The 25,109-nt window shown below is 38.3% G+C and overlaps 2 protein-coding genes across 3 annotated transcripts; both read left to right on the top strand.

Moving 5' to 3' along the window:
- Window positions 1-84: 84 nt before the first annotated feature.
- tfcp2 (transcription factor CP2) lies at window positions 85-8,479 on the top strand. The gene is made up of 16 exons (XM_030138724.1): window positions 85-433; window positions 784-982; window positions 2,195-2,346; window positions 2,693-2,769; window positions 2,914-3,019; window positions 3,274-3,380; window positions 3,583-3,735; window positions 3,843-3,953; window positions 4,227-4,315; window positions 4,510-4,558; window positions 5,300-5,393; window positions 5,550-5,640; window positions 5,767-5,873; window positions 6,936-7,078; window positions 7,166-7,217; window positions 7,355-8,479. The coding sequence occupies exons 2-16, from the start codon at window positions 861-863 to the stop codon at window positions 7,390-7,392; spliced, it is 1,491 nt and encodes a 496-aa protein (XP_029994584.1). The 5' UTR covers window positions 85-433; window positions 784-860; the 3' UTR covers window positions 7,393-8,479.
- A 193-nt stretch (window positions 8,480-8,672) lies between these two features.
- On the top strand, window positions 8,673-16,575 carry csrnp2 (cysteine-serine-rich nuclear protein 2). Of its 2 annotated transcripts, none has more exons than XM_030138723.1 (5): window positions 8,673-9,592; window positions 10,834-11,009; window positions 11,129-11,391; window positions 11,854-12,150; window positions 13,425-16,575. In XM_030138723.1, the coding sequence occupies exons 2-5, from the start codon at window positions 10,847-10,849 to the stop codon at window positions 14,361-14,363; spliced, it is 1,662 nt and encodes a 553-aa protein (XP_029994583.1). In that variant the 5' UTR covers window positions 8,673-9,592; window positions 10,834-10,846; the 3' UTR covers window positions 14,364-16,575. The 2 variants fall into 2 exon arrangements, with proteins under 2 accessions (XP_029994583.1, XP_029994582.1); XM_030138722.1 differs by having other exon boundaries at window positions 11,824-12,150.
- Window positions 16,576-25,109: the final 8,534 nt, after the last annotated feature.

Below are 25,109 nucleotides of genomic sequence, written 5' to 3'. Positions count from 1 at the left end.
AGGATGCATGACAGTCTCATACAGTAGGTGGCGGTAGAGTAACACGCAGTTCATTACAAGCCTTGTAAAAAACGCCACGAAGAAGAAAAATAGACGGAAATTACGGCAGCCCCATTTCCTTTCAAAGCTAGATAAATAAACAAAAGCAAGACGCGATATTATATGTATTTTAAGCTTTTAATGTAATTTTGGTAAATATATTATCAGAAAATCATAGCTATGTCTACCGAAGTTAAATTTTTCTCGTGAATACTCAACAAACAAGTCAACGTAGAACTACAATCTGTGTAGCTAAAGTTAGCTGGCAGGCTACGTTGCTAGCGTTAAGTGGTTAGCTCGACATGTTTATTTTAGTGCTGGACCGAAGGAGCGCGACATGATGGCATGAAACTGTGGCAGTCATAGCAAGTAGCTACATTTCTAGCACTTAAAGGTAAACTAAATATTTAATTGGATTACGTCACACAATTAATTAAAGTAAGGATTAAACATACCATACCTTAACATAAGTTCTTGTCATTTTTTGAACAGAGCAAAAGTGCACGGTTCAAGTTCTAACGGTGGCGTTAAATCCATTGAGATTACAGTTAACCGCAGCACATCTGCATTGTTCAGAGTGATAACGTATAATGGACTTTAAACAGCTTTTTTCCAATTATAGTGTCTGGTTTTATTTGATATGTCACTTGACTAGTTAAGATGTGGGTTTGTTTTCACGGTGTTAAAGTTGCAAGTTCATTTTATGATTTATTGCATTTTTTATTGTACTTTTTCCACCAACAGCTTGAAGGGTTTGGGACACAGGTGTAAGTATTGTCTTGAGTTTTATTCGGTCGTGCACGTCGTAAGGAACTGTCACTATGGCGTGGGCTCTGAAGTTGCCTCTCACGGATGAAGTGATCGAGTCAGGACTGGTCCAGGACTTTGATGCTAGTCTCTCGGGCATAGGCCAGGAGCTTGGTGCTGGGGCATACAGCATGAGGTACAGTACAAGTTCTGGACAGATTGTTCTCTCTCTATGGTGCTACACAGACACGTAATTCAAGCAACATATGACAAATGTTGTCTACAATATGTTGTGTTTATTCAATACAGTCCAGATTTATGTAAATAGGACACAAGCTAGGTTTACGTGGAGGCTTAGTATAAAATAATGGAAACTTTGACAGAAGTGACAACAGTGCTTCATTGTAATGGTATCACCTGTTTAAGCAGAGTGTGTTTCATCTTCAGCTAGACCGTTAATTATGTAATTATTTCTTGTTTTGCTGTTTAGTCATCACATTATTATGCCTGAGAAGTAGTCATCTTTAAATATCATTCTCACATCTTTGTAGCTGTATCACATATGTGGTTGTAAGAACATATCATAAACCACATCTTTTATATTTATGTTAAATATAGAACAATTTGTCACTCATTTTCTGTGTGTTTGTAATGGGGCATATATTTCACTTTAAAATTATACACAAATATGTGCTGATTGTAGAAGATCAGATTTATTACATTTCAATGAACTGCAGTGCCCCAGAGTGCTAGTGACTGTGCAATGAAAAAACTTATTTGATTAATGTGACTGGGACACCAGAATTAGCCTTAGTCACCATGCATCATATCTATGATAGATTTAGAATGAATATACCCACACACACATTTGTGGGTTTCCACTTGGGGAGGTCTTATTCAAGACTTTAAAGTCCTTATAGGTATTTATAATGTTTGTGCTCCCCGTTGCTTGAAATTGCCTCTGGCAGAGTGTTTTTCATGATGGAAATTATGTGAAATCAATTTAAGTATTGCTGACTCAAGCACATTGCTTAGCTAGAGAACGATCCCTCCCCTTTGTGCTCTGTTATGATTTTGTACTAGCCGCAAAGTGCCTGCTTGTTCCTGAAATTCTTCTGTTGAGAGGAGCAGTGACATCCTGTTTAGATACCCTGGTATTTTGGGTTGCCTTAGTTGCTTCCATTTTAATGATGCAAGATCAGAGTACAGTAACCACCATTCAGCTTCAGTGGTGTCTAAAGCAACACATGTCATGCAATTGAATTATATCTGTATCAAATGATTGAATGTACTTGTTCTGTTAATATCAATGTTTATTTTGTGCAGAGTTGCTTCATAAAAAGTAAAGAATTATTATGTTGGTGATCAGGCTTACTGACATCTTTGTTCTTATTTCCCTGTTCTCCAGTGATGTACTTGCCCTCCCCATCTTCAAGCAGGAGGAGTCCAACCTCCCTCCTGACTCGGATAATAAAATCCTCCCCTTCCAGTATGTTCTGTGTGCAGCTACCTCGCCAGCAGTTAAACTGCATGATGAAACACTTACCTACCTCAACCAAGGTCAGTGTTAGGATTATTGTCTATAGTCCAAAAAATGTACCAATTATAAATGCACCGCAAGAAAATTGGACATTGACACAAATTCTTTACACTTATCGAGTTATGGGTCACATTATGGTTTATGATGTATTTGTAGCAGTAGTCATTTGAACTGTTAAGTTATATGGCAGTTCTATTTGTCTGTGTAAGATTTAAAATGAAATCATCCAGGATTTATCATGTATCTGTTTGCTGTTGAAAATAAAGGCCTATACAATCTATTGATATTATACTTATTAATATATGTCAGGGTCTGTAAAATAAATATTTTGTTAGATAAGATCTATTATTTTACATGTCATTCCAGGTCAGTCCTATGAAATTCGAATGCTTGACAATCGGAAAATTGGGGAACTTCCGGAAATCACTGGTAAAATGGTAAAGGTAAGATCCATACAGGCCAGTTCAGTACATTTTTCTAAAGGTCAGTGTCTACCAGTACAGAACAGATTTGATTTCATCAGTTAAGATGACATATTTGTACATCTGCTTTGGAAACTTTGCAATGTATTTTTCTTTTAATTTCAGAGCATCATTCGTGTGGTGTTTCACGACCGCCGCCTTCAGTACACAGAGCACCAGCAGCTTGAAGGCTGGCGCTGGAACAGGCCCGGGGATCGCATTCTCGACCTCGGTGAGCCTTGATTCAAGAATGGATGTTCTACTTTTGTATGCACTTTTATATTATTTGTGTGTTAAGATTATTGCTGTGCAGCCGTGTTTGTATATTAACCAACAGTGTTAGATAAAATCATTTGGAGATTACAGTTTGTTAATGTCAGTTTTAAGACTTTAAAATATAGAGTACAGTGGTTATGTTTGAGGAGATGAGAAGATGTCCACTACCGCTCTTTTGATAACTGCCTGTTTCACATTGATCCATTGCAGATATCCCCATGTCAGTCGGCATAATCGACCCCAGGGCTAACCCTACTCAGCTTAACACTGTGGAGTTCCTTTGGGACCCATCAAAACGAACCTCAGTTTTTATCCAGGTAGCATGACAGACAATATTCTTTTCCCAGAACACATTTACCAAGAGCTTTTAACATCGAGTGAGCTCATCTTTTCTGTTTGGCAGTATGACAGAAGTGAATGTCATCCTTCTGGCAGTAATTACTAATAAATTTATTATTCATTCAGGTTCATTTTATGTCAGATTTCTTGAGTTCAGTTTTACATTACTTTTCTTTTTAGGTTCATTGCATCAGCACAGAATTCACGATGCGCAAGCACGGGGGAGAAAAGGGTGTGCCTTTCCGTATCCAAATAGACACATTTAAAGAGAACGAGAATGGAGAGTATACAGAACATCTTCACTCTGCCTCTTGCCAGGTCAAAGTCTTCAAGGTGAGACGAATGAGCAAAAGAATAGTACTGGGAATTCTGCAAGAATTGAGAACAGTTGATGCATTGCTTCTTCTGACACATCAGTGACCCTACATGACCTGTTTCAGCCTAAAGGTGCAGACAGGAAACAGAAAACGGATAGGGAGAAGATGGAGAAAAGGGCACCACAAGAAAAGGAAAAGTACCAACCCTCCTATGAAACTACAATACTGACAGAGGTTAGAACAAATGTGACTGAAGTGTTAATTGTCTGCTTGATTAATGAGAACATTTAAAACTACTACAAAGTTTACATAAATACCAACAAATTATTTAAAACTGGAACATAACCAAGATATAGAAATATGACACTTGCATAGAAGGACACATGGATGAATTAAATTTAAGAGATAAAAAACAGACATGAGAAAAATCAGCAGTGGTTCTGATTAAAGGCTAGAGCTTCCAGCTGGTGGCAGCAGAAATGTGACGGAAATGTCTGACTTTTGCAGTGCTCTCCTTGGCCGGAGGTCACATATGTCAACAACTCCCCATCTCCTGGCTTCAACAGCACACACAACAGCTTCCCAGTGGCAGAGGGGTATGGATTTTTGCCAGATTCTTGAATGATTAATGCCTTTTGCTGAGGGTGGATTTAATTTACCACTTGCTATATCCACATAGGGAGGAGCATGCATGACAGTTACATTACAAGCATATCAACCTTTGGATAAAACCTGTTTCAGTTGCAGCATTTTATCTGGATCCTGACATTTTCTCATCTTGTTTGTTTAGAAATGGATCGCCAAACCACCAACCTGAGCCTGTCGTTCAGGCAGCAGATGTAAGCACATTTACACTTTGGGGATATTTGCTCACTGAAACACTGAATATTAAGATAATGTTGTGGGTGTTGTAGATTCTCTCATTTTAGAAACATCAAAAAAACAAAAATCCCCCTCACCTCAAGGTGAAAATGATGAATCAGATATAATTCCAGCTTTAATTTTTGCAGAAAATTAAAGTAGCAATGACTTTTTTTTGTTCATCTTGACTTTTCTCAGTATTTTCTGTAGCATGTAAATTTGACTTCTGTCTAACTGGAGTGACCCCAGTAGATTTAATATTAATGACTAAACCTCTTAATAAATCTTTGTGTGATTATTTCTGTTATTTATTAATGGGATTAAGTTGAATGTTTATCTTTTGCAATAGATTTCTTTTATTTGACATTTCAAACATCATTGTCACGCTACCAAAACTGGTCACATCCAATTACCAAGTGAAAGGTGAATGAGCTACCACATAGTTTCCCTTTCTTTGGTGGCTGAATTTTAGTATTTCACTGCTCTGGTATTTCACTGTTGTGGAAGTAGACTGAGGTAAATGCATTTTTATTTATCAACAAAATTGCAATGTATTTTTAAGTCACAAAAGAAACAAGAACCTTTGCATTTTAAAGCTTGTCGATGTGTTGAGTAAAAATGACAGAGGTTATTTTTAACATTTTCGCTTTAATTTCACACGTCTGGGAGTTGTTGCTTTTCTCATTTTCTTCTTACAGTCTGTTTTATTTTCCGCTCAGAACTTGTTACCCACAGCAACACCACAGGATGCACAACAATGGCTTCACAGAAACCGCTTCTCACCTTTCTGTCGGCTTTTCACTAACTTCTCAGGTGAAATATCTCCCAAATTAAACATTGATTTTAGAACATTGTTGAACAGGTGATGGCAAAAGAACTTATCTTCACCAGTATTTGTGAGACGATTAGTTTGTTTAATCACAGTAAATTATTTTGATTGCATTGTTTTTTTTTTTTTTAATTTCCCAGGGGCGGATCTGTTGAAGCTGACGCGGGAGGATGTCATTCAGATCTGTGGACCAGCTGATGGTATAAGGCTCTTCAATGCATTGAAAGGACGGTGCGTTGCCTTTTATGTAATCAAGTCATACAGTATGTCATTCACTTGATACATGAAAAAAAGAAAGAGTATATTTTTTGGCATTGACCTTTTTGTCATTGTCTTTGCGTGGATGCTGTGTTACAGGGTAGTACGCCCAAGACTGACCATCTACGTTTGCCAGGAATCTCAGCAGGCACGGGAGCAGCAAACGAAACATGAAAACGGAGATGCTGCTGCCAACACTTTCTTTGGTCAGTGCATGCTCAGTGGATTCCCTCCTTAACAATGCAGCAGCAGCAAGTAGAATTTTTGATTATTTTTTTACACAGTGGTTAAATAAAGTTTAGTTTATTTCATATATGCGACAAAACAAAATAATCCTACTTAGTCCTTATAAATGAAACAGATTTTAAGAAAACAAAACAAACTAGAAAAGCAAAAATTTAATCATTTGTTCCTTGTGCCAGTATCAACATATCCTGAAAATTTCATCCAAATCTGTCCATAACTTTTTGAGTTATCTTGCTAACAGACAGATGAACAAACAACCCCCCCCCCATTACCAACAAAATGTAATCATTTGTTCCTTGTGCCAGTATCAACATTTCATGAAAATCTGTCCTTAACTTTTTGAGTTATCTTGCTAACAGACAGACTGACAGACAAACCCTGATGAAAATATAACCTATACATATACATGAAAACAAAGTATGACTTCATTTGCATGTTTGAAAAGGAGTGGGAGGAAGTATAATTTATTTAATCCCACCCCTTCTCCACACAACAATCTATCGTTTAGCTTCCTATCAACATAATATATGAAAAATCAAGTCCCCTGGATCAGTTAACCTCACTTATCATCTTCACATACACATACATACATACACACCTATACTGACATACCAGAAAAGTAAAATAAATAAATAAATACATACATACATAAGTCCCACTCACTAATATTTCATGGCACTACCTTTAGCTTTGATTTTGGCACAGATCATAACACTGGCCCCACAGGCTTGTACTGTAGGCACTAGGCATGATGGGTAATCACTTCATCTACCTCTTCTCACTCTCATACACCCACTATTCTGGAACAGGGTCAATCTGGACTCGTCAGACCACATATTAATATTGCATATACACTACACATATTAATAATTGCAGTAATTATCCAATAGAAGGCTCCTATCTATTTACTTGGTTAAATCAATGTGGGGACCTTTTATTTTTTTTTTTCGCAATGCAGTGTATTTCAGCAACATTAAACTATTACCTATATTGATTCTACTTGCTTTTGTCCTTGTCTGCAGTATATCACGCCATTTATCTAGAGGAACTTACATCTGCTGAGCTGACAGAGAAGATCGCACAGCTCTTCAACATTTCACCCAGACAGATAAACCAGATCTTTAAACAGGGTCCCACAGGCATCCACGTATTGGTTAGTGATGAGGTGAGCCATTTTTTTTGTCTTAACATGTTTGGGAATCTAAATATACAGATTATCTACGAATGCATTTTCATTTTATTTTCTTCACAGATGATTCAAAACTTCCAGGATGAAGTATGTTTTGTTTTGGACACAATGAAAGGTACTTAATTGTGGCAGTAATGAATGAGGATGAATCTGTTTCTATATTTAACATGGAACAAATCATGAACTTTATCATTGCAAGTTTATTTATACCACCCACACCTGCTTTGTTTTTTTTTTTTTCTTTCATACCAGATGACACAAATGACGGCTACCACATCATCTTGAAATGAATATTTGGAAGGAGAATAGAGTAGCCGTACTCTCTTCTTTAGATCTGATCCAGTGTGCCCCACTAGAGCTTCATACTCCTGTTGCTGTTCCTTGGAAATGTGGAGATGACCCAACAAACCTCTGGAGGCTGCTATGAGGAACTAGTGACTGAAGCACGTGACCCTCCCCTCAATACACCTTACTGTCTTACTTTTGAGGGAGTGACTCTTATTACCACCCTGAAGTAACATTCTTGTTTTGCCCTGTCGTTGTTTACCTTAAAGAGTTGTTTTTGTTTGTTTTTTTTCACTCCTGCTTCTAACCGGACTACGTCTGCTTTCATTGTTTCTTTAGCTGAGCATCTGGTGTGCCAAAGCTCTATGCTTCAGAATCAACAGTGGTTGTCTCTGTAAAAAGCCAACAATCAAAAATGGAAAAGCAACAAATGAAATACGGTGACAGTACTTAACTTCCAATCTGCAGAATGATTTTTTTTTTTTTTTTTAAATTTTTACATTAGATTGCCTTGGAAGATTAACTTAAGTCACTCTAAGAAGCAATGTATGTTAATTGAACAGACCAGGAAATGATAGCAAGATGTATGAAATCAGGACATCAGTGTAAGTGGAGGAAATGAGCTGTCCTGTTTTTTGGAAGTTAATGCTGTCAGTCTTTGACCGACATGAAATATTATGTTTGAAACAAGAAAAAAATTTTGAGCCTCCCAGACAGTGTTAGGACTTTATAGATAGCTCAGAGTGCACACTGGCACTCATGGTTTTAACCTATGAATCTTGAGTGATGATGAAACACTGTCTGTGTCAGCGATCGCAGTGGCAACACCAGCAAATTATCTCTGGTTCATGTGCGTCCTCTCCCTATCAACATATTTAGCAAATCAGCATTTCATGTTTATTTTGGCAGTTTTCCATAAGAAAAAATAGATCATTGTTTTAAAGTTTCCTTAATGAATCATGTTACAGTTTTAAAAAAAAAATAATAATAATGTTCTAACATACTTGTGTTTCTCCATCTTTTTTTGAATGTTACCACTTTCTAATATGAATGCATGTAACGGGTTGTTGGACACACCAGAGCTGCATGTGAAAAATAAGGTTAGGTTATGTTCACTCCATTGTACTGCTTATATGAAACTGATAGCTTGGCATTTTAGATATTCATCTTTTCCCCGTCTCATTGGCATTAAAATACTTACCCATGCCCCGGCAAGCATCTGTCCTTTTTATTCCTACAGCCTTTCTGAAAATTAAAACTGCACTCTTTAATGCTTATGTAATTTTCTTATGGGCACATATAGAGGTGTCACAGTCATTAAAATGTAGCTTTAGTAAAATGCAAAGGTTATATTTACCTACATATCACTTTGTGACAACATACAGCATTGAAGAATAGAATTGCTCACCTTTTTTTCTTTCAATGAACAAAGAGAGGAATAAGACTTCATTTCCCAGCATGCTCCAGCACGGCTCGTGTCTGTGATGTCACAATAAGTATATATATGGCTACAGGGAAAAAATTCTTCCTCCATTGTTACATTGTAACAAACGGGGCCGGGGCGAAGCCGGGAGAAAGGCGTCTTCTCGGTCCAAAACCTGCAACATTTTGACACCGAATGAAGCCGGCCTGTCCGCGGTAACACCAGCAGACCGACACCCGAAACACAGACGGCTGAACCCGGCCCGGTGAGAAAAAGGATAAACGAAAACAGATGTCAGCGGATTTCTCCACTGCAAGCAATTCAAGGCTCACATCAAGAAGATAAGAAATTCGGCTATTTGCATTATTCATGCTGCTCCGAAAATGTTGGAAATAAACCGCAGCTAAGCATTTTGACGTCCTTCTTCCTGCTGTCTGTCCTTTAAATAGATAGGCATGCAGCATTTAAATCAGCCCCACAGGTCTAACAGACAGCCCCTATTATCTCTGAGCTCTTTTACAGTGTAGAACAATGAGCATGGAGCTGAAGTAGCCACATATAGTCACATCTAAGTGTTGCAAATTGACAATCACGCCAGCTTTTAGCCAAATTACTTGTGGTTACTGTTAGTCCACGGTTGCTGTCTGGTTACTCGGTTCCGGGGAGTCGGTTTTGGCATAAAAATCATCTCATAGGGCGTTTAAAGATTCATGTGCAGCTTGCATTGGAAAAGGAAACGACCTACAAGCTGGTTGGAATAAGGGTCCCTTTTTCTTCCCCAGGTAAGAAGGGTTTAGTATTGCATTAACCGGGCGGTTTGCCATTGTGTGTCAGTATCTTTGTGTGTGTATGTGTGTGTGTGAAAAATGGGAGAGCTGGTTGGTGGACTGGAGAGGGGAGGGGGGGGGGGGGGGTTTGGTTGAGGCATTTGCCTGTCAGGCTGATAACATCTAACCTCTCTCAGCACAGCCTGGTCAGTTTGCTGCATCCGCCATACATGTTAAACAAATGACACTCACACACTGCATGTCAAGAAGGTAAATACACCATAAAGGCATGATTATCTGCAAACATACACTACCACAAGACAAACACTGTAGGCTATATAGATCCATACAGAGAAAGGAGTATGACTGTGAACATGATCTTCACAAGTGATGACATTAAATGAGTCCACTGTTAAGATCCAGACCTGTTTCTGTTTGTTAATTTGGAGGAACGATTGGGAAGAAAATACAACTGAAACATCATCATAACAGTCTGTCTTTTCTGCACCGTACCCTATTTAAGGCTGATTTTTTATTTTAGGAAAGCTGAATGTATAATGACTCATCAAATGCTGTCCCATTTAGGAATGATACAGCATATTATTGTAAGTACTATTTGACATGTTTGTCTTACTGCTGCTTAAAGTTTCTCAGTAAACTGTCAGTCACACTGAATTGTAGGAGTGTATGTATAGATGATAACAGTGTGTATTCATTCATTTGAGCTGTTGTTAAATGCACAAACTTTGCATCATGCAGTCTGACCCCAGCTCTACAAAACAGATATTACGTGTTTACTTGGTGACTTTTTTTTTGAGCTTCTGCTTCCAAATTCACACATCTATATGTATTACCAGAATAAAGCAATGTAAAGTCTGAGGGATGGGTCGTCTTCAAGGCTGTTCGCATAAACTGTGCTTGCCTAGTTGCCATGGTGACGTTTCCAGACTTGATGATTTGAAAGTAGGATTTCATGTGAGACTGGGGGGGGGTGGTGGTGGGGGGGGTTGTCGGTGGATGATGGAGCTGGAATACAGATGAAAGGAGACAGGATGGAAAGCTAATGTCATATTTGCTCTGTAGTGTTGAGAACTGAACTTTCGCTGGAATAAATCCAACCAACTCATCCTGTTCAGATAATAAATGGGCTTTTGCATTAGGTCTGTAAGCCACGAGTGCTTAGTCTTACGTTCTAGTCTTAGGCTCACATTATTCTTTACTGAGTGTACTCTTTGTGACTGTCCTGTTCCCTCAAGACACAGAGTTTCCATGGAGGCAGGTTCGTCCCTCAGCCTCAAGCGACGATATGAAGAGGTGGACAACAGCTCTCCATTCTCCATTACACCTAAGGACTCTGACGATGACATCTCCAGCAGTGACAGCGCTGACAGCTGTGACAGCCTCAACCCCCCTTCTAGCACTACATTTACCCGTAAGACACAGCTCAAAATTACACAATAAATACACTTAAACACCTAAAAGAACACAACTAATGTCATACCTTATGGATAACATTGGTTCCTGTTTCTTTTTCCTTGTTGTCCACATCAGCCACCTCCATCCTCAGACACCACAAACCGTCACCAGGAGGAAAACGGGTGCGTTTCGATGTGGTGACAGTGTATTACTTCCCCAGGCGGCAGGGCTTCACCAGTGTTCCCAGCCAAGGGGGCAGCTCCCTGGGCATGGCCCGTCACCACTCCTCAATCCGACACTACACACTGGGCGAGTTTGCCCGCGAACAGGAGTCCAGCCACCGGCACACTTTGCGACAGCACTTGCGCCAGGAAAAGCTCAAGGCTCGCAAAATGAAGGTATGTTTTTTTAAGATGTGGATGAAAATAATCAGTCATCAGCACCCTTGTTCTCAGAGTGAGGTGTAAAATATGTCATGGAGCATAGAAAAATACCAATACTGATACCTTGGCTTTGATACTTTGTTTTCAAAACCAATTTTCCATTTTAGCAAAAAGAGAGTTATATCACACATTTTATCATACATTTTTAGTTTAATTTTACAGCTCCTATACTTTTTTTATACAATCAAAGGAGTTTCATGAATTAAAAAAATATTTGCCATGACTTGAAACTGTCGTTAAACATTTGGTGCCAAAAACAGCATTTTTTGATGATTCATTTCAGTTGTTGCCATAAAAGTACCTAAGTTCAGTACCCAGCCCTACAGCCATACTTTTAATTTGTAATATCTTTTGAATAACTATTGAGTTAAGGGTTATTTTCTGCAGCTCCTGGTGCTGAAACCCTGTCATCCACAGCTGACCAGGAATGGCACAGTGGAGTGTGCTCAGGCAGACCTGCTGACTCTGGAGGACGTCTCAGATGAAGATCTCGACGTGGACGGAGTGGAGGTGGACGACTGTTTCTTCCTTCAGCCCCTGCCAACAAAGCGTCGTCGAGCTCTCCTGCGAGCCTCTGGCATCGCCCGCATTGACGCACGGGAGAAAGCTGAGCTACGAGCCATCCGTCTTTCCCGGGAGGAGTGTGGGTGCGACTGCCGCTTGTACTGTGATCCTCGCCACTGTGGCTGCAGCCAGGCTGGCATTAAGTGCCAGGTAAAGGATGTTTATTTGCCTTGACATTGATTTTCTCATTTCAAAAACATCTTTGTTGACTTGTAAAAGATATTATTTACTTGTAAAACACATTATCTTAGAGCCAGAGTGGTTTACTATGAAATAAATATGTTCAGGTAATTGGGTGTGACTTATAGCCAGCACAGTGGTTTACAGAGCTCAGTCTTTTATTTATGGATGGTAAAGTGTGGCCTCCCACTCTCAAATATGTCCAGGTTGTTTGCGTCATCTGCCGTTTGTTAAAATCCAGTGTTTGTCCTTCAATTTCAATATTAACACTGAGGACTCTGCTGAAATAGAGCAAACTAAAGGCTTTTGTTTATGTGTAAAGCAGGTTTTTATTTAATTTAATTTGCAACTGATACATGGCTGCAGTCTGGTCAATTCTCTTAACTGAAATGCATCTATGTTTTATTGATCAGCGCAGAATTTATAAATCAATGCACTGGTGCAGTGAATCAGTCTTTACGTCACTTTGTGTCTGTATGACTCCTCTCTCTCTTTGTGTGAAATAGAAGCAACACTGCTAACAGTGTGAAGCTAGGTGGTTTGATGCATCTTGGTTATTAAATATTTTTTGCAAGCTACAGTGTGGTAGCACTGGAGTCGACATCTTTAACTCCATCATTCATCAGTGCAGTTTCCTGCATAATTTGCTTCCAAATTCATGCTCTGTGCCTGTCGGGGAGAATCACTAAGATGTGGAGATTCATATATATAGATCAAGCTGTTCAAATAAGACTAAAAATAAATGAAAAAGATGTAGTGCAGTGGCAGCATCATTGCAGATTTTGTGATAATATTAAGTACGTATTTGCATCTTGATGCAAATGCTGTTTGTCAGACATTTATATAGGTACATATGTTTTCATACTCTTTATGCAGTAGATTCTTGATCTTTCAGTTTTTTTGTCCAAGTTTCACTCTTTTTAACTTGAACCCGTTTCTTGCCAGATGATGCTAAATGCTCATCTTGCAATCTTGGTTTGATTTCATAGAGTGAGTCTTATGTTGCATTAATTATGTTATTTTATCCCTTTTTTATGTTAATTTTATGTCTCTCTGATGTGAAGTATCGTGCTTTTTTTTTTTTTACAAAGCCTTTGAGTTGAATGTCTTGTTTTTAAAGTGCTTTACAAATTAGGTTTAGTAAATAACACTAGTATCATATCTGAAACCACATTAATTCTCTATACTTAAATTCTGAAATTAAAGTATTAAAGTAATAGTATCATTTCCTGTTTTATCTCCAGGTGGATCGCATGTCTTTCCCATGTGGCTGTTCAAGGGATGGTTGTGGAAACATAGCTGGCCGTATTGAGTTTAATCCTCTGCGTGTCCGAACTCACTACCTGCACACCATCATGAAGCTTGACCTGGAGAAGAGGAGGATGCTGGTACAAGGGACTGGGGACCAGTATGCTGAATCAGACCCAGTGTCCTCCCCCTCCTCTACGTGTCCTACTTCCCCAGACCTATCCTCAGTCACTGGCCTAGACTCTGAGCTGGAGGAGAGCGAGGTGCAGACAGTTGTGGAGGTTCAGGATCTCCTGGCAGAGCAGGACATTCTGGAGCGAGAGAATGAGACAGCTGTGCTGCACCTGCAGAGTGCGGAGGAGCAGGAGAGGAGGGAGAGGGAGGAGGCTGAAGGTGAAGCCGTACAGCAGGAGCTGGGAGCCGGTGGCCTGTCAGAGCAGCCCCTCTGCCTCCTGCCCGGTGCCTTGGGAGGGGAACTGTCCGAACAGACAGAGGTACAGGGGGTGGAGCAGGTCCTTCTACAGGGACCTTTTCCCACAGGAGCTACAGTCCTGTGCATCACTGACAACCAAGAGGAGAGCCCCTCTGATCTCCTGAAAGACTCCACTTCTCTGCTCTACTACCAGCTCAGTCCAATAGAGACCGGAGCTTTTGAGACCCTACCCCGAGCTGACGAGGTTGTAAAAGAAGTGATGACAGAACAAGAGTTAAGAGGAGTTGAGTGTATGGAAAGCAAAAAAGAGGGAAGAGAAGAGCTGATGGGTGATACGCCTGAAGAGATCACCTGCAGGCAGAGTTTGGGCCAGTCTTTGACCAATGTGGTTCTCTGCTCAGAGAACCATGTAGAGGTAGTAGAGGAAAAGCCGAGTCCCCACCAGAGTCTCCCTAAAGAGCAGTACCAAGGGGAAATCTGCTTGGGAGGAGAAGTTTACTAGCATCTGCAGATATTTTGCACAATAGCTTCATCTAAGATGAATAATAACACATTTCACATTTATTATTGCTATTAAGAATGGTTACAGGTTGCAATCTCTAGTAGAGACTGTACATGCATTATGTAGAGAATGAGTTTGAGTTGTACAATACATGTTGAAGATGGGGATGCTGAAAAGCACATACAGATCACTCCCCAGAAATAATATGGATGCAGTTGCAAAGCAACATTGTTGTTCTGTTGGGGGTGATGAATGCAGCCTTAATGGAAAAAAATAAGAGTTGTTTGTTGGAGTCATCTGTCCATGAGAAAATACAGCAAACAGTGCTTTGGTTAATTTCCATCACAGCAAATACAAAACACAATTTGTGAATGCTGACATAAGCCTTTTGTTTGGTGATGTATAATACTGTCAACACTAAACACAAACTGTTTTAGATACTCAACTGGCTCACTTTCCATTACAGCAAACATATGCTGTAGTCAAGCCAAATTAAGGCCTCTGATAGTATCCTCCACTGAAAATAGACCTAATAATCCTGGAAATACTTGTTTTTGTGTACTGTATATGCATTTGCAATGTGTGAGACACAGCTGAGATTGCTGCTTTTTTTTTATTTGTATGCACATTGTGAACTGAGGGCAGCGAGTGTTGTGGCTGTGCTGCAGTGAGGCATGAAGGTAAACCAACTGAGAGCAGCAGATTGGTACTAGCCTTATGTTGCAGTTGCGCATCTTGGGCTGCAGATGCAGTTGAATTGTCAAAAAAGTAGTTAATCTGTAATAGTTGCCTATGATATTACTTATTATTTTTTGAGTAATGTGTCTTTTGTGGTTTAGATACAGTTGATTTTATGCAGGCTGAAGTGCCTGTAGTCCTTTTTTTGGGTGGAAGAAGATGCTATTTCTTTCATACTGCTAGACTGTCATGCCAAGTAGTCAGTCATGTCATGTTTTGATGAAATGTCAAAGTAGATCCTCTTTTAATGAGTTGTGCAGTAAGGAGATTACTCAGCATCAAGACAAAATTCATATGAAGAAAAAAGCATTTTAAGAGTCATAGAAAATGCAGCCTGTGCTGTTATAAGTAGTTATACAAAATGATGTGATGATACTAATTTATGGAACAAACTGACAACAACCTGAATTTGTATATTTTATGTTTAACCTGTATATGTGTAGGGGGTGTGTGTGTGTGTGTATGTGTGTGTGTGTGTGTGTGTGTGTGTGCGTGTGCACTATACTTAGGTGTGTCTGTGTGAGAGAGAAGGGTGTTGATGCATCTGCGTGTGCACGTATATGTACTGTATTAGGAAGTGGGGCGAGTATAGTAGTAGGAATGCATATTCTATTCCTGAATGGTGCTGATGCTACAGAGTAATACTTCATTGTCTTTCTCTCTACCATCATGAGAAATATAATTTGTAAATGTTTCTCGATGACAGATGAAAGAAATTAAAGTGTTGGAGGAGGTTGTTGTAGGAACGCAATAGCTGTTGCACTGCAAATCATTTATTGTGATAATGGAATGAGGTGTTTTGTCATTGAGTATATAATTGCAATCTTATAACATTTCTGGTCTTTAAATGTGTTTTTTAAGCTGTGTCTGATTAATGCTGATCTGCATAAGTGTGCCGACTCTTCTTACACAAAATCAGTCCTTTGTTTTGTTGCCTGAAGAAATCACAGCTGTTGCTTTTTGTAACGGCTTGCCTAACACAGGATATGCTGCTGTGTATGAGATGTCTGATGTATTTCTTTGCCTTTTTATTGTCTTAATATAAACCTGCTTATGAGTTGCACCAAAGCAGTGGTTTCAAACCTAATTAAATGAAGCGTCATCCATCAGATGTTAACAGAGCAGTCTCCGGTTGGAATTCTGTGGCTGCACATGTATCGTGGCCCTTTGTGTTTGTGTGCCATAGAACCATCTTTGAAGTGACAATGATTACAAGCTGCCTATTGTTGAGCTTTAGACTTTGGCTTTCTACTAATAGAGTTAGGTTTGTGACCACTGCATCAAATTAACTCCAGTACACAATGTGATTGTGTGTTTCTCTGTGTGAAAGGGTGTGTGACTGTTGAAAAGACCGATACGTTTAGACTTCATCTAAAAGCTGTGAGAACTACTCTCATGCTAACTGTTGCCTAAAGTGGACAAAAAAAGTTTTTATACAAACATAAAAACATTAAAATACTCATTTCAAAAACAATACCATTCTGTGTGTTCTGTTTTGGTTATTGCTGTCATTGGTCACATTTCAGCTTTCTCTTACCACTCATATGAAATGAAGGGTGAAAATTCAAAAATTCCATAAAAAAAATCACTTTTTTTTTTTTTTTGCTCTGGTATTGTAAACACTGTACTGAACTAGTATTACACCGAACATTATAGGGCAAATGATTTGTTTCTTTTGTGTAATTTATTCTCATTACCTGATTAATCTTGAGAAGCTGTATTAGACAATTAATGGTTTGACATCCACATTAAGTTGTCAATAACACTAATAATCTCCAGGCTGACCCTGTAGGTTTGAGGTTTTGATGCTTGGATTTGAGTTATTTCTGACGGCAAGTAAAATATCCAAATGAATACACAAAACTAGGTCAAATATTGAAGACATTTGTCACTACTTTCTTCTATAAATTATTGAAATGCTCAATAGATTAGTTTATGGTAAGTATTTTGTTTGCTGGTGCCTTACATTTACCTGGGTAAAAATGTGTGAAACATGTAGATCATGTCACACGAGGATAAAATAAGAAGCCTTTGTCCTTATTCAGATACTGGAGGTCGTTACAATGACTGCAGTAAAGTGTACGACCAGTAGATGACAGCATTACACCAATGCATAAATGCTGATCACAACCTGTTCATTGCATAAAGTAAGCGACCACAATATTCATTCAGTGCACTTCAGAAGTGGACCAGTTAGACTGCAGATGTTAACCCATTGAATGCTATGGTACAGACTGATTACTGTCTCATTTTTCCCACTCTGATTATTTAGTTTGATTCAGACAAAAGGGTTAGTTGCCTTAACCCATAAAGACCCAGCGCTACTTTTGTGGCAGTTCCCAAATTAATATTTTCTCTATTTTTAACCCTTTTTAACTGATTTATCACCATTTATTCTAATATTATGCTCTGTATTTTGCATTTTCATGTATAAATCCGGTATTTTCCTATATTTAATGTACTGATCATGTAGATGTTCGTAAAAGCTCAGATTAAAGATGAGGGTTATTATATAAAAAATAGCGCAAATGTGAATTTTTTTGTAAAATCTATCATTAACTGAACATAAACCAAGCATCTCCATCCACTGTCATTACTTAAACTCCATGAGTTTTACTTGTGAATCAATGCTGTGGGGCCTCTGAACATCTAAATGGGTCATATCTGATGACCATGAAAAGATGACAAACTGCATTTTACACCAATTACTTACATGTATTTATAGGATTAGTGGATCAACAGGTATTGAACATTTTAGATCAGTCGATGATTTTGGTCGATAGTGGATGTTTGGGTTTTTATGGGTTGAGTAAACATCTACAGTCGTGGAAAAAATTATTAGACCACCCTTGTTTTCTTCAATTTCTTGTTCATTTTAATGCCTGGCACAACTAAAGGTACATTTGTTTGGACAAATATAATGATAACAACAAAAATAGCTCATAGGAGTTTAATTTCAGAGTTCATATCTAGATATTTTCCATGTTTTCTTGATAATAACCAAAATCTCTTCAGTTCTTACATCAACAGCTATGGCATTGTACTGCCAAAAACAGTGCTTTTAGGCATTCCATGTTTTCTTTTCTGTCTGTTTTAGTCACATGATACACACAGGAGTTAATACTCGATTGCATAACCATTGTTTTTGATGACTTTTGATGGTCTAATATTTTTTTCTGTGACCATTCTTTTTTCAGTATCACGGCTCCAAAAGCACATCTTACAGCTCACATGGGGGCTCTTGCTTTTCACTGATAGTGTAAGTGAAAATATTTGCTTTCTTTTGTCGTCAATAGCAGGAAGCTGCAAGCTGGGTTAAGTGACACACTGTCTCCCCCTTTATTCCACATGCGCCTCAGCCAGAAGTGGCTTCTTATGAGCAGCCTTTTGCCAGAATAACCCACACACTCTGAGGTCTATTCTCTGGGATACACACACACTGCTCTGACATTTACTTCCATTCAGGCATATTTCCAAAGAAAATACTGATACGCTTGTAAAAAAAAACGTTCACTGCAGTGTGTGTGTGTGACATTCTCCAAGATCATTTTTGCCCTAAAGAGTGTTTTAATTTAATTATATGAGTGTCACTTCATTTTAACTTCAAGTACTGGGTTAAAATACCCCCTCCTCCTCTGTGCCTGGTCCTCCATGTTTCCCAATATGCAGTTAACCAACAACTCAGAATAGACCTTTATGCACAAACAAACATGCAGGAACAAATTACCTCTGGAACCTGCGGAACAATTGTGGCAGTGGGCCACAGCTCTGAGAACTATGCATCATCTGTTTAACCTTTCTGGGCTCTGCTTTCTATTGTTTCACCTCACCAATGGCCGGAAGAACTCTGTCAGGCCTGATATTTGCAGAGCTGATGACAGAGCAGATCACAAGCCTGTGGAAAGATTTTAAGAAGGCTTCTACAAAACATCATTATCAGAAGAGAAAATGCAGACGGAGTCCTCTTGCTTGGTCCAACAATCCAGCTGGTGTTGAAAGATATGCAAAATCACTAGCTTTATTTGGGTTTTCAGTGTTTTGTTGTGACTGGACAGAGCCATGGAGAGCAACTGGGCATTAGGAGTGACGTATGTGAGATGGAAAGTCGCCACACCACCTTAGTCCAGCCTCCCAGTCTGGAAGTGCTGCTCCAGCGCCTGGAAAGAATGCTCCATCTTCCCCTCTCTCTCTCTCTCTGTGACGCCAGTGCTATGGCATCATTAGGCCAGCACCGAAACCAATCTGTGTTAAATGGCACTATTCATAAAACTGGCCTCGGGTATTTTCACTAGTCTGCCCTGCTCCTCACATGCTGGCTGAACTGAGGAGGGAAATCCAGATCCTCCGGCGCAAAAGTTCATCTGTGTGCACAGGAGAGAAAAAATAACCTTCTAAAACCAGGAAGAAGGAAATAGTAGCACAGTAAAGGTCGATGTAAATCTGTTGATGCACAGATTGTCTTTCTGTAGACATCAGCAAAAGGGAAAATGTCTTTAAGTATTTAATAGGATATGAAAGGATTAAGGGAGATGTGGAATGATATGCAACAAAAGTCCCCAGAACTTTCACATGTGCACTGTCAACATAAAGAAAACTTATTTCAACTGAAAATGCTCAAGAGAAAACTGATTCCATGAATGTTATTACCAGAGGATATCCTGTGAAGAAAGACAGACACCAGCATTCATTAATTCACTGGTTTAAAACTAATATATATAACATATAACATATGCAGGCAAGGCAAGGCAAGTTTATTTGTGTAGCACATTTCAGCAACACGGCAATTCCAGGTGCTTCACACAGGACATTGAAATACAACAGGGAAAATTAAACACATTTAAAACATTATAAAAGAAACATGTAAAAGGTGATTAAAAACAGCAAGTAAGAAAACAACACATAAAATCCAAAAATATAAAAAACACACATAATAAAGTAAGACTTGCAGTGCAGAGTTTCGAAAGAGAATATAAAATTTAAAAAGTCAAAAGCCTTTTAGTCAAAGGTAGCAGTGAACAGGTGAGTCTTTAACCTTGACTTAAAAGAACTCAGACTCTCTGCAGACCTGATATTTTCTGGTAGTTTGTTCCAGTTATACGGAGCATAGAAACTGAATGCTGATTCTCCATGTTTAGTTCTAACTTTTGGAACCCAGAGCAGACCTGCACCAGATGACGTGAGTAGTCTGGATGGTTCATACTGGACTAGAAGGTCTCTGATGTATTTTGGGCCTAAACCATATATAAGATATATATGATTACAACAATATAAAAAAACCCAAAAAACAAAAACAAAAACAGTCAATATAAGCTTATACCCAATGACAATACAATAATAAGAGAAAAGGATGACTATGGTATGCATACACAGACACACACACACACACACACACACACACACACACACACACACATGCACGCACACACACCTACACGCACGCATGCGCGCACACACACACACACACACACACTTAAGTATACATACATATATATGTGCTGTACACGTACCCACATACATTTTTCAGATTTCTTTTGCTGCTGCATTCGTGTGTGTTGCATTTTACCACTGTATGTGTTTAAGTTTCAGTTCATTTGAAATGCTTTCCATGCTTCACATCCAAGTATCATAATTTAGTTAAATCATCATATAATCATAGTGTTGTTGTCCTATGGGAACCATGTATCTCTAAAAAGGGAAGGTTAGAAAAGCAGGTCTGTTTCCAGCTTTGTGACATTGCATTTTCCAATGAATCCAAAGAGTTTATTTAGCTTAACCCATAAAGACCCAACGCTACTTTTGTGTCAGTTCCCAAATGAAATTTTCTCTTTATCTAACCTTTCTTATGTGATTTATTACCATCTGTTATCATATTGTCTTCTGTATGTTGCATTTTATCAGTATAAAGCAGGTATTTTCCTATATTTAATTTACTGATCATGCACATGTTCATAAAAGCTAAGATTAAAGTTGAGGGTTACTATATCGGAAACAGAAAAAGTGACCTTTTCAGTAAAATAAATCATTAACTGAACATAAACCAAGTGTCTCCGTCCACTGTCATTGATCCAACTCCATGGGTTTTACTGGTGAATCAATGTTGTAGAAGATGACGGTGTTTCCACGGTAACTATGGAGCCTCTGAACGTCCACATGGGTCATATCTGATGACCATGAAAAGACGACAAACTGCATTTTATATCAGTTATTTAAACAGTGGATGCTTTTGGTCAGTGATTGATGTTTGGGTCTTTATGGGTTAAGAGCCAGAATAATTTTCTAAAGCCATAAATAAACAGTTAATCCTTAATTTTTTCATAAATTTTAATAATCAGTTTGGAAATGTATTGTTTTCACCAGACAGGAAAGGATAAAAAATGTAATCTGTAAAATGACTAAAGCTGTCAGACAAGAGCAAAATATTTAACCCAGACATGTAATGGAGCAGAAATGTAAAATGCAAATGAATAAAATAGTAAGTAATTAATTAAGTACATGGATATACATTTTTGTTGGAAGTTGAAAGGTGGAATAAAATATCATTACCTCTTCTCATGAAATTATTGTGACATGATTTATTTCTTGATAGATAAAGCGTAACTGGGACTCAGTAGGTAATCATTACATTACAGTTTTTCTTTTTCCTATTATTCTATTTTTTTGTTTGTTTTGTTTTATTTTTTTTCCTCCCCTATGTTTTGTATTGTTTGTGTCTGAACTAAACTAAACTAAACTAAACTAAACTAAACTAAACTAAACTAAACTAAACTAAACTAAACTAAACTAAACTAAACTAAACTAAATTACTCCAGTCAAAGGTGACTACTGATGTGTGTAAATGGGAATAAAAAGAGGAATGTGCCTTAAAACCAAATTATTACAACTTTATGGATGTGAGTGTGTGTGATTAAGAAGAGTACTTTAGTAAAAGCATTCATATACATTCAATCACAATGTGTGGCATTAAATATATTTAATTTGTGACTGTTCACACTGTAGCACTCATAGCTTGAATGTGAAGCAATACAGTGAAGCCACAAGTCAATATTTCTATTATGTCATCAAGGTCTGGGTATAACAGGGCACTGCCAGAACAAGGAAAAAAAAGGAAACTGAATGACAGCAAAGCATGGCAGCAGAAACTCCCAGCAGAACCAGAAAAGCAGCTGTGTATCCACAGCTGTGTGAAATATGATGTGTCTTGCTTTTTCTGCCGGTCCCCAAGGACATGTCCATCAACGTTTCATCCAACAACAAGCCTGCACCATCATAGTCAACACAAAGAAAAACATGTAGTTTTCTCTTCCGTGCAAGTTTCTTTTTGTTTTTTCTTTATGTCACATGTTCTTGTTTCCTTTCACTACTGTAATAAAAACCATCCCATTAGCTAAGCACCTGGCTGTGTGCCCAGCTCTCCCCGAGGTGGAAGTTTAGATATCTATATGCTCACATAGTCTCTGTACAACAACCACAGGGCAACCTCGTCTGAATGTTTTCTGTCTTACCGAGAAAGAGAAAAGAAGTGACATCATATCAGAGGAATCTGGAGAAAGTGGAATCAAAAAATGTTTCCTGATTTTCTGACCTCTGTGGCTTTCAGGATGCTTTTCATTCATGTTTACGAAAGAGCTGTGTTTCCAACAAAGCTGTTTTTAATTTGGTGAGGGGATGTGCAATTATGTTTGTCTGTTGCTAAGTTTTTGGTGTTTTCTTCTCTTTTTTTTTCTAATCTTGGATGGTATGTGAGAGCATTTATTAATGAGAGAAAAGGGGACAAGAATACATGGTTTATTATTGTTATACGATAACACTGTGTTATTAAAATAACAATATTGCAATAAAGCATGACACCCCACAAAAACATCTTGTCAGAGCTTCCAAATGGAAACGGCACAACATTACCTTATCTTCCCACAGTGCTTTCTGATCTCCTTTTGATTTTAACACCGCTGTCGCCTCAGGCTCAGATGATCAATAGCATATTTGTTTTGTAAGTGGTGGGAATAAGAGGGATATGTGTTTTGGAAATCTGGGAAAGGAAGCAGAATCACTTCCTGTCCATGTTCATCTCCCCAATGAACAATTAAGTGAATCATGTAAAACTCCCGGCTTGCAGAACTGTTTGACCTCCAGCACAGCAGGCAAGTCACCCCCCCTAACCTTAATTAATACCATATTCATGAGGTTTCTCTTGTATAAAACTGACAGTGATAATCTTTCTCAGAGGGGGTCGGTCTCTGCTGACGTTTATGGTGGTTCACTTTTCAGTAGCGTTCTTTTGTTTGTATTGTTTTATCTGAATGACCTTATTTCCTGTGACAAAGGAGTTCACTGGTCTACCTGTAAAAACAATACTTCACCCCCGTGTCTCTGCGGATAAGAGTTTCCATCCTCGTGTGCTGGGCCGTGGTGGGTTTTTTTTTATCGTGTCCCTTGGTGTCGTGGAAACATGTATGCAGAGGCAGGAAGTGTCTTGCATTTGCGTGTATTGGAGGGTGGAGGGAGCTTTCCATTTGTGGAATAATGTGAAAGCCTGGGGTTTATTCAGGAATCACAATGGTGTTGGTTACAGGTGCTTTTTTAGTCTGAAGTTGATAAGAAATGTCTGTAAAAACAATGATTTAAGCAATTTAAGTTTAAATCTAAAATATGGTGATTTGTTGTTTTCACCAGTGGGATAAATATAAATACTTTTATTAAAGTACTTTTCCATTGCGTGAGTATTTCCATTTAATGCACCTCTATATCTCTACTCTGCTGCATCTCAGACGCACAGATTGTACTATTTATTACGATAGTCATCCCCTCCCTTTCCTGTCAAAACCACATATCAGTAAATGTGTTGATACTGAATGGGTGAGATAAACTGAAGAATGAAGTGTACCTTCTTGAGATCAAACCCCTCCCTTCTTATTCTAGATAAACACTTTATAAACCCATCTTAGATCAGCTTCAAAAAGCAGAGTCACAAAGCTGAAAGCAGACCTGTTTTTCTGGGCTCATGAAAAGTTGACTTTTTAGAGATATGCAGTTCTCACAGGACACTGACGCCACAAACGTATGATGATTATTAATCAATACAAAAACATCATATATAACAATAAAACACTTAAAGCTCCCCCTCCCCTTTTTTATGTGTGTGTCTATGTGTGAGTACATGTGAGTGCAGGTGTAGTGTTCTTGTTCTGACATCACATATATTGGATACTGTATATGACTTTTTATCTTGTCATTGTTCTAATTTCAATAAAAACAGTTTTTAGAAAAACACTTAAAGGGACAGTTTTGCTCACATAAAGTTTAGAATGCAGAACTTTTGCTTACAGGGTGGGGAAGCAAAATTTACAATATTTTGAGGCAGGGATTGAAAGACAGTGTATGACCAATTAGTTTATTGAAAGTCATGAGAATTTAAATCTTCAAATCATATTTTACCGCATTTCTAACGGTCTTGTTGTCTACCTCAAGTTCAATTGCCATTTTTCTCATGGATTTGGTTGGATCCTTTAGGATTTTGGATTTGAGAGCTTTAATAAAGCTTCGGTACGTTTTTTGTTGCTTCCTCCACTTCCAGACTTTCTCGTAATAGTTTTGCTCATAGTCATTCTCTTCTTTACATTATAAACAGTCTTTATGGACACTCCAACTATTTTTGAAATCTCCTTCGGTGTGACGAGTGCATTCAGCAAATCACACACTCTTTGACGTTTGCTTTCCTGATTACTCATATGGGCAAAAGTTTCTGAAAAGGTATGGATAATAGTGTTAGGTATGATTATGACATCAATATATGTTTGGTTTCAAAACAATTGACGTAGTGCCTGCTGAGAAAAAACAACTAAATGTTCATTGTAAATTTTGCTTCCTCACCCTGTATATTGGAACATTTTCACTGTATGTAGTTAGAAAATACTAAATACTGCAAGGTTCAAAGTTCTAGTTAATTTGTTCATGCATTTAAAATTTTTGAACCACAGTTAATTTACATTCTTAAATTACATAATTTCCTTC

This window comes from Sphaeramia orbicularis, chromosome 7, assembly GCF_902148855.1.
Source record: "Sphaeramia orbicularis chromosome 7, fSphaOr1.1, whole genome shotgun sequence".
Lineage (NCBI taxonomy): Eukaryota > Metazoa > Chordata > Actinopteri > Kurtiformes > Apogonidae > Sphaeramia > Sphaeramia orbicularis.
The sequence above is the reverse complement of the archived record's forward strand: the minus strand, read 5'-3'. Positions and strand labels throughout refer to the sequence as shown.